Source organism: Lampetra fluviatilis, unplaced genomic scaffold (genome assembly GCF_964198595.1).
Source record: "Lampetra fluviatilis unplaced genomic scaffold, kcLamFluv1.1 SCAFFOLD_524, whole genome shotgun sequence".
NCBI classification, from domain to species: Eukaryota; Metazoa; Chordata; class Hyperoartia; order Petromyzontiformes; family Petromyzontidae; genus Lampetra; species Lampetra fluviatilis.
Genome location: NW_027620778.1, coordinates 1 through 11852, shown reverse-complemented (window position 1 = coordinate 11852; position 11852 = coordinate 1). Strand labels below are relative to the sequence as shown.

Sequence of the window (11852 nt, the reverse complement as noted above, 5' to 3'; positions counted from 1 at the left end):
TGATTGGTCCACACCCGAGACAGCTTTCCTTAGAGCCCAGTCTCACACGGTGTTGGACCAGATGACGCCAAAAGGCTTAAAAAAACACCAATTATCATATTTTTTTTACTGGCAAATGAGGTTCCAATGGTGGAACGAATCTTTGTTGATAGCCGGTGGGGTTTGCAGAGCTCCTACATCTTAGAGAGATCAATTTCGCGGGAGCTCAATCGCATTCAAACAAACATCATCCAACGGCCGAGGTATTGGAATTTAAAGGTGATCGATTACCACGTGACGTCATCGCATTCCTTGAGCGTGACGTCATCGAGCCTCGAGCACGTGGCTGAACACGGCCGCCATTTTTTACGTGGGGATTCCCCGTGACGTCACCTACACTGTGAACCCGACGTCGGCCGCCATCTTTGTACGGGGTCTCTAACCCCCGGTGACGTCACTTCCCCCTCCACCAACGTCAACCCGACATCGGCCGCCATCTTTGTACGGGGTCTCACCCCCTGGCGACGTCACTTCCCCACCTCAACCCACGTAAACGCGACCTCGGACGCCATCTTTGTACGGGGTCTCTAACCCCCGGTGACGTCACTTCCCCCTCCACCAACGTTAACCCGACATCGGCCGCCATCTTTGTACGGGGTCTCACCCCTTGGCGACGTCACTTCCCCACCTCAACCCACGTAAACGCGACCTCGGACGCCATCTTTGTACGGGGGTCCTCTACTCCCCCCCCGGTGACGTCACTTCCCCCTCGACCAACCTTAACCCGAGCTCGGCCGCCATCTTTGTACGGGGTTTCCTCAACCCCCCCCCCCCGGTGACGTCACTTCCCCCTCCACCAACGTTAACCCGAGCTCGGTCGCCATCTTTGTACGGGGGTCTCCTCTACCCCCCCCCGGTGACGTCACTTCCCCCTCCACCAACGTTAACCCGAGCTCGGTCGCCATCTTTGTACGGGGGTCTCCTCTACCCCCCCGGTGACGTCACTTCCCCCTCCACCAACGTTAACCCGAGCTCGGCCGCCATCTTTGTACGGGGGTCTCCTCTACCCCCCCGGTGACGTCACTTCCCCCTCCACCAACGTTAACCCGAGCTCGGCCGCCATCTTTGTACGGGGGTCTCCTCTACCCCCTCCGTGACGTCACTTCCCCTTCCACCCTCCTCCGGTCTCGAGGCAACAGCGTGGGTGACCTGAGGCCTAAGTTCGTGTCCCCTCTCCTCTCCGTTCAGTGACTCCGTCATGGCCGGAGGCCAAGCGAAGACGCCGAGGCAGAAGCAGCAGCAGCAGCAGCAGCAGAAGAAGACGAAGCTGAAAAGGAACTCCACGCAGCTCGCCTCGTCGTCGACATCAGGTTCGTTTTCGCACCACCTACCTACCTACCTACCCCCCCCCCTCTGGCCTGGTCGCCCCTACCGAGCGAGGTGCGCCTCGGCCGGTAGGGGGTGACTAGGCAAGGGAGGGGGGTTCGTAGAGGGGAGCGGTGTCGAGGCCTAACACCGCTTATTTGCCGAGCTGCGAATAGTTGTACACATTTTGTTATAATTGTAGTGGCGTGTAATATGCATGGTGATTAGACACACACTCAGACACACAGACACAGAGACACACACTCAGAGAGACATACTCACAGACACACTCACAGACACACACTCAGACACACTCAGACACACACAGACACACTAAGACACACACTAAGACACTCAGACACACACAGACACACACACACAGACACACACACAGACACACACACAGACACACACACAGACACACACATACAGACACACTCACAGAGACACACTAAGACACACACACTAAGACACACACTCAGACACACACAGACGCACACATAGACACACACACAGACAGTGACACCCACCCGCACAAGACACACACAGACACACAGACACAGACACTCGCACACACATACACACACACAGACACACACACAGACACACACAGACACACACAGAGACACACAGACACACAGACACACACACAGACACACAGACACACACAGACACACACACACACACACAGACACACACACAGACACACACACACAGACACACACATAGACACACACACAGACTCACACACACACACAGACACACATACACACACACAGAGACACACACAGACACACACACAGACACACACAGCTACACACACAGCTACACACACAGCTACACACACAGACACACACACAGACACACACACAGACACACACACACAGACACACACACAGAGACACACACTCAGACACACATACACACACACAGATACACAGACACACACACAGACACACACACACACAGACACACACAGTTACACACACACAGACACACACACAGACACACACAGACACACAGAGACACACTCAGACACACACATACACACACACAGATACACAGACACACACACAGACACACACAGACACACACACACAGACACACACAGACACACACATAGATATACACAGACACACACACACAGACACACACACACAGATATACGCAGACACACACACAGACACACACACAGATATACACAGACACACACACACAGACACAGACACACACACAGTACACACAGACATACACACACAGACACACACACAGTACACACAGACACACACACACAGACACAGACACACACACAGTACACACAGACACACACACACAGACACACACACAGTACACACAGACACACACAGTTACACACACACAGACACACACAGACACACACACACACAGCTGATTGAGGCGTTGTTGTTGTTGTTGTTGTGGTTGTCTGCTGCTCCAGGCGTCTCCTTCAAGACGACAATCGGCCAACACATCCTGAAGAACCCCCTCATCGTCAACAGCATCGTAGACAAGGTGGGAGACACGGCGGGGGAGAGACACGGAGACACGGGGGGAGAGACACGGGGAGAGAGACACGGGGAGAGAGACGGGGAGAGAGACACGGGGAGAGGGAGAGACACGGGGAGAGAGACACGGGGAGAGGGAGAGACACGGGGAGAGAGACACGGGGAGAGAGACACGGGGAGAGAGACGGGGAGAGAGACACGGGGAGAGAGACACGGGGAGAGAGACACGGGGAGAGGGAGAGACACGGGGAGAGAGACACGGGGAGAGAGACACGGGGAGAGAGACACGGGGAGAGAGACGGGGAGAGAGACACGGGGAGAGAGACACGGGGAGAGAGACACGGGGAGAAGGAGAGACACGGGGAGAGAGACACGGGGAGAGAGACACGGGGAGAGAGACGCGGAGACACGGGGGAGACACGGGGGGAGAGAGACACGGAGACATGGGGGGAGAGACACGGGGGGAGAGACACGGGGAGAGAGACACGGGGAGAGAGACACGGGGAGAGAGACACGGGGAGAGAGACACGGGGAGAGAGACACGGGGAGAGGGAGAGACACGGGGAGAGAGACACGGGGAGAGAGACACGGGGAGAGAGACACGGGGAGAGAGACACGGGGAGAGAGACACGGGGAGAGAGACACGGGGAGAGAGACACGGGGAGAGAGACACGGGGAGAGAGACACGGGGAGAGAGACACGGGGAGAGAGACACGGGGAGAGAGAGACACGGGGAGAGAGAGACACGGGGAGAGAGACACGGAGACATGGGGGGAGACACGGGGGAGAGACATGGGGGGGGAGAGAGACACGGGGAGAGAGACACGGGGAGAGAGACACGGGGAGAGAGACACGGGGAGAGAGAGACACGGGGGGAGAGACACGGGGAGAGAGACACGGAGACACGGGGGGGGAGACACGTGGGGACACGGGGGGAGAGAGACACGGGGGGAGAGACACGGGGGGAGAGACACGGGGAGAGAGAGACACGGGGAGAGAGAGACACGGGGGGAGAGACACGGGGAGAGAGAGACACGGGGAGAGAGAGACACGGGGGGAGAGACACGGGGAGAGAGACACGGGGAGAGAGACACGGGGAGAGAGACACGGGGGGAGAGACACGGGGGGAGAGACACGGGGGGAGAGACACGGGGGGAGAGAGACACGGGGAGAGAGACACGGGGAGAGAGACACGGGGAGAGAGACACGGGGAGTGAGACACGGGGAGAGAGACACGGGGAGAGAGAGAGACACGGGGAGAGAGACACGGGGAGACACGTGGGGACACGGGGGGAGAGACACGGGGGGAGAGACACGGGGGGAGAGACACGGGGGGAGAGACACGGGGGGGAGAGACACGGGGGGAGAGACACGGGGGGAGAGACACGGGGGGAGAGACACGGGGAGAGAGAGAGACACGGGGAGAGAGACACGGGGAGAGAGACACGGGGAGAGAGAGAGACACGGGGAGAGAGACACGGGGGGAGAGACACGGGGGGAGAGACACGGGGGGAGAGACACGGGGGGAGAGACACGGGGGGAGAGACACGGGTGGAGAGACACGGGGGGAGAGACACGGGGGGAGAGACACGGGGGGAGAGACACGGAGAGAGAGACACGGGGAGAGAGACACGGGGAGAGAGACACGGGGAGAGAGACACGGGGAGAGAGACACGGGGAGTGAGACACGGGGAGAGAGACACGGGGAGAGAGAGAGACACGGGGAGAGAGACACGGGGAGAGAGACACGGGGAGAGAGACACGGGGAGTGAGACACGGGGAGAGAGACACGGGGAGAGAGAGAGACACGGGGAGAGAGACACGGGGAGAGGGAGAGACACGGGGAGAGAGACACGGGGGGGGGGGGGAGACACAGGGGGAGAGTGTGTGTCTGTGTGTGTGTATGTGTGTGTCACTGTGTGTGTGTGTCACTGTGTGTGTGTGTCTGTGTGTGTGTGTGTCTGTGTGTGTGTGTCTGTGTGTGACTGTGTGTGTGTGTGTGTCACTGTGTGTGTGTGTAACTGTGTGTGTGTGTGACTGTGTGTGTGTGACTGTGTGTGTGTGTCTGTGTGTGACTGTGTGTGTGTGTGTGTCTCTGTGTGTGTGTGTCACTGTGTGTGTGTGTCACTGTGTGTGTGTGTCACTGTGTGTGTGTGTGACTGTGTGTGTGTGACTGTGTGTGTGTGTCTGTGTGTGACTGTGTGTGTGTGTGTGTCTCTGTGTGTGTGTGTCACTGTGTTTGTGTGTCACTGTGTGTGTGTGTGACTGTGTGTGTGTGTCACTGTGTGTGTGTGTAACTGTGTGTGTGTGTCACTGTGTGTGTGTCACTGTGTGTGTCACTGTGTGTGTGTCACTGTGTGTGTCACTGTGTGTGTGTCACTGTGTGTGTGTGTCTGTGTGTGTCACTGTGTGTGTCACTGTGTGTGTCACTGTGTGTGTCACTGTGTGTGTGTCACTGTGTGTGTGTCACTGTGTGTGTGTCACTGTGTGTGTGTCACTGTGTGTGTCACTGTGTGTGTCACTGTGTGTGTGTCACTGTGTGTGTGTCACTGTGTGTGTGTCACTGTGTGTCACTGTGTGTGTGTCACTGTGTGTGTGTGACTGTGTGTGTGTCACTGTGTGTGTGTCACTGTGTGTGTGTCACTGTGTGTGTGTCACTGTGTGTCACTGTGTGTGTGTCACTGTGTGTGTGTGACTGTGTGTGTGTCACTGTGTGTGTCTCACTGTGTGTGTGTCACTGTGGTTGTGTGTGTCACTGTGTGTGTGTCACTGTGTGTGTGTGTCACTGTGTGTGTGTCACTGTGTGTGTGTGTCACTGTGTGTGTGTGACTGTGTGTGTGTCACTGTGTGTGTGTGTCACTGTGTGTGTGTCACTGTGTGTGTGTAGGCTGCACTGCGTCCCACTGATGTGGTGTTGGAGGTTGGTCCAGGGACAGGGAACTTGACAATGAAGCTGCTACAGAAAGCCAAGAAGGTTCACTCACTCACCACTCACTCACTCACCCACTCACTCACTCACCCACTCACTCACTCAGTCACTCACTCAGTCACCCACTCACTCACTCAGTCACTCAGTCACTCACTCACTCAGTCACTCACTCACTCACTCACCCACTCACTCACCCACCCACTCACTCACCCACTCACTCACTCACTCACCCACCCACTCACCCACCCACCCACTCACCCACCCACCCACCCACTCACCCATCCACCCACCCACCCACTCACTCACCCACCCACTCACCCACCCACCCACCCACTCACTCACCCACTCACCCACCCACTCACCCACCCACCCACCCACTCACTCACTCACCCACCCACTCACCCACCCACCCACCCAATCACCCACCCACCCACCCATCCACTCACTCACCAATCACCCACCCACTCACTCACCACTCACCCACCCACCCACTCACTCACCCACTCACCCACCCACCCACCCACCCACCCACTCACCCACCCACCCACCCACCCACTCACTCACCCACTCACTCACCCACTCACCCACTCACTCACTCACCCACTCACCCACTCACTCAACACTCACCCACCCACTCACCCACCCACCCACTCACCCACTCACCCACCCACCCACCCACTCACTCACCCACTCACCCACCCACTCACCCCACCCACTCACCCACCCCACTCACTCAGACACTCACCCACCCACCCACTCACTCACCCACTCACCCACCCATTCACTCACCCACCCACTCAGACACTCAGACACTCACCCACCCACTCACCCACCCACCCACTCACCCACTCACTCAGACACTCACCCACCCACCCACTCACCCACCCACTCACCCACCCATTCACTCACCCCACCCACTCAGACACTCAGACACTCATCCACCCACTCACCCACCCACCCACCCACTCACCCACTCACTCAGACACTCACCCACCCACCCACTCACCCACCCACCCCACTCACCCACCCACTGACTCACCACTCACCCACTCACCCACTCACTCACTCACCCACCCACCCACTCACCCACCCACCCACCCACTCACTCAGACACTCACCCACCCACCCACTCACCCACCCACTGACTCACCACTCACTCACCCACCCACCCACTCACCCACCCACTCACCCACCCACCCACTCACCCACCCACTCACCCACCCACCCACCCATTCACTCAGACACCCACCCACCCACTCACCCACCCACCCACTCACCCACCCACTCACTCAGACACTCACCCACCCACTCACCCACCCATTCACCCACCCACCCACTCACCCACCCACTCACCCACCCACCCACCCACTCACCCACCCACTCACTCACCCACTCACCCACCCACTCACTCACCCACTCACCCACCACCACTCACTCACCCACCCACTCACCCACCCACTCACTCAGACACTCACCCACCCACCCACTCACTCACCCACTCACCCACCCATTCACTCCCATTCACTCACCCACCCACTCAGACACTCAGACACTCACCCATCCACTCACCAACCCACCCACTCACCCACTCAGACACTCACCCACCCACCCACTCACCCACCCACCCACTCACCCACCCACTGACTCACCACTCACCCACTCACCCACTCACTCACTCACCCACCCACCCACTCACCCACCCACCCACCCACTCACTCAGACACTCACCCACCCACTCACCCACCCACTCACCCACTCACTCACCCACTCACCCACCCACTGACTCACCACTCACCCACTCACCCACTCACTCACCCACCCACCCACTCACCCACCCACCCACTCACCCACCCACTCACTCAGACACTCACCCACCCACTCACCCACCCACTCACTCAGACACTCACCCCACTCACCCACCCACTCACCCACCCACCCACTCACCCACCCACTCACCCACCCACCCACCCACTCACCCACCCACTGACTCACCACTCACCCACTCACTCACTCACCACTCACCCACTCACCCACCCACTCACCCACCCACTCACCCACCCACCCACCCACCCACCCACCCACTCACCCACCCACCCACCCACCCACCCACCCACTCACCCACCCACCCACTCACTCACCCATCCACCCACTCACCCCATCCACCCACTCACCCCACCCACCCACCCACCCCACCCACTCACTCACCACCCACCCACCCACCCACCCACCCACCCACCCACCCACCCACCCACTCACTCACTCACCCACCCACCCACTCACCCACCCACCCACCACTCACCCACCACCACCCACCCACCCACCCACCCACCCACACACCCACTCACTCACTCACCCATCCACCCACTCACCCATCCACCCACTCACCCACCCACCCATCCACCCACTCACTCACCCACCCCACCCACCCACCCACTCACCCACCCACCCACCCACCACTCACCCACCACTCACCCACCCACTCACTCACCCACCCACTCACTCACCCCACCCACCCACCCACCCACCCACCCACCCACTCACTCACTCACTCACTCACCCACCCACCCACTCACCCACCCACCCACCCCACTCACTCACTCACTCACTCACTCACTCACCCACCCACCCCACCCACTCACTCACTCACTCACCCACCCACTCACCCACCCACCACTCACCCACTCACTCACTCACCCACCCACCCACCCACTCACCTCACCACCACCCACTCACCCACCCCACCCACTCACTCACTCACCCACCACCACCACCCACTCACTCACCACCCACCCACCCACTCACCACTCACCCACCCACCTCACCCACCCACCCACCCACCCACCTCACTCACCCCACTCACCCACCCACCCACCCACCCACTCACCACTCACTCACCCACCCACCCACCCACCCACCCACCCACTCACTCACTCACCCACCCCACCCCACTCACCCACCCACCCACCCACCCACCCACTCACTCACTCACCCACCCACCCACCCACCCACCCACCACCCACTCACTCACTCACTCACCCACCCACTCACCCACCCACCCACTCACCCACTCACTCACTCACTCACCCACCCCCACCCACCCCCACCCACTCACCCACTCACTCACTCACTCACCCACCCACCCACCCACCCACCCACTCACTCACTCACCCACCCACCCACCCACCCACTCACCCACTCACTCACCCACTCACCCACCCACCCACCCACCCACTCACTCACTCACTCACCCACCCACCCACCCACCCACCCACCCACCCACTCACTCACTCACCCACCCACCCACTCACCCACCCACCCACCCACCCACCCACTCACTCACTCACCCACCCACCCACCCACCCACCCACCCACTCACTCACTCACTCACCCACCCACCCACCCACTCACTCACCCACTCACTCACCCACCCACTCACTCACCCACCCACCCACTCACCCCACCCACTCACTCACCCACCCACCCACTCACCCACCCACTCACCCACCCACTCACCCACTCACTCACCCACTCACCCACTCACTCACCCACCCACCCACTCACTCACTCACTCACCCACCCACTCACTCACTCACCCACCCACCCACTCACCCACCCACCCACCCACTCACTCACTCACCCACCCACCCACCCACTCACTCACCCACCCACTCACTCACTCACTCATTCACTCACTCACTCACTCACTCACCCACCCACCCACCCACCCACTCACTCACTCACTCACCCACCCACCCACCCACTCACCCACCCACCCACCCACCCACTCACCCACTCACTCACCCACTCACCCACTCACTCACCCACTCACCCACCCACCCACCCACCCACCCACCCACTCACCCACCCACCCACCCACCCACCCACTCACCCACTCACTCACCCACTCACTCACTCACTCACCCACCCACCCACCCACTCACCCACCCACCCACCCACCCACTCACTCACCACTCACTCACCCACTCACTCACCCACTCACCCACCCACCCACCCACCCTTCTCACCCACTCACCCACCCACCCACCCACCCACCCACCCACTCACTCACTCACCCACCCACTCACCCACCCACCCACTCACTCACCCACCCACCCACCCACTCACTCACTCACTCACCCACCCACTCACTCACCCACTCACCCACCCACTCACTCACTCACTCACTCACCCACTCACCCACTCACTCACTCACCCACCCACCCACTCACTCACCCACCCACTCACCCACCCACTCACTCAGACACTCACCCACTCACCCACCCACCCACTCACCCACCCACTCACTCACCCACCCACCCACCCACCCACTCACTCACTCACCCACTCACCCACCCACCCACCCACTCACCCACTCACTCACCCACCCACCCACCCACCCACTCACTCACTCACTCACTCACCCACTCACCCACCCACTCACTCACTCACCCACCCACTCACTCACCCACCCACCCACCCACTCACTCACTCACTCACTCACCCACCCACTCACTCACTCACTCACCCACTCACCCACCCACTCACTCACTCACTCACCCACCCACCCACTCACTCACTCACCCACCCACTCACTCACTCACCCCACCCACTCACTCACTCACCCACCCACTCACTCACCCACTCACCCCACCCACCCACCCACTCACCCACCCACTCACTCACTCACTCACCCACCCACCCACCCACCCACCCACCCACTCACCCACCCACTCACCCACCCACCCACTCACTCACTCACTCACCCACTCATCCACCCACCCACTCACCCACTCACTCACTTACTCACCCACCCACTCACCCACTCACCCACCCACTCACTCACTCACTCACCCACCCACTCACCCACCCACTCACCCACTCACTCACCCACCCACTCACCCACTCACTCACTCACCCACCCCACCCACTCACTCACTCACCCACTCACTCACCCACCCACCCACCCACACTCACCCACCCACTCACTCACCCACCCACCCACCCACTCACCCACCCACCCACTCACTCACCCACCCACCCACTCACTCACTCACCCACTCACTCACTCACCCACCCACCCACTCACTCACCCACCCACCCACTCACTGATCCGTTCCGTTGTTCCGTGCCCGCCCCCTCTGGCAGGTGGTTGCCTGTGAGATCGACCCGAGACTCGTGGCGGAGCTTCACAAACGCGTCCAGACCACGTGAGCATCAACAACATCATCAACATCATCAACAACATCAACATCATCATCAACATCAACAACATCATCATCAACATCAACAACATCAACATCATCATCAACATCAACAACATCAACATCATCATCAACACCATCATCACCATCATCACCACCATCATCATCACCATCAACAACATCATCATCACATCATCGTCATCATCACATCATCACCATCAACAACATCATCACATCACCATCATCACCACTACCATCATCACCATCATCACCACCATCATCACCATCACCACCACCACCATCATCACCATCACCATCATCACCACCATCACCACCACCATCATCACCACCATCACCATCACCACCACCATCATCATCACCATCATCACCATCACCACCATAACCACCATCACCACCACCATCATCACAACCATCACCACCACCATCACCACCATCACCACCACCATCACCACCATCACCACCACCATCACCACCATCACCACCACCATCACCACCATCACCACCACCATCACCACCATCATCACCATCATCACCACCACCATCATCACCACCATCACCACCATCACCACCATCATCACCACCACCACCATCATCACCATCACCACCATCACCACCACCACCATCACCACCATCACCACCATCACCACCACCACCATCACCACCATCACCACCACCACCATCACCACCATCATCACCACCATCACCATCATCATCACAACCATCACCATCACCACCACCATCACCACCACCATCACCACCACCATCACCACCACCATCACCACCATCACCACCATCACCATCACCACCACCACCACCATCACCACCACCATCACC

At 59.5% G+C, this 11852-nt stretch overlaps 1 protein-coding gene across 1 annotated transcript; it reads left to right on the top strand.

Moving 5' to 3' along the window:
• Nucleotides 1–1158: 1158 nt before the first annotated feature.
• On the top strand, nt 1159–11003 carry LOC144954378 (dimethyladenosine transferase-like; the record flags this gene model as incomplete). Its single annotated transcript, XM_078884882.1, has 4 exons — nt 1159–1349; nt 2801–2874; nt 5755–5841; nt 10942–11003. Coding segments are annotated over exons 1-4 (335 nt in total), but the record flags the coding sequence as incomplete, so codon positions are not given.
• Between the last annotated feature and the right edge of the window lie 849 nt (nt 11004–11852).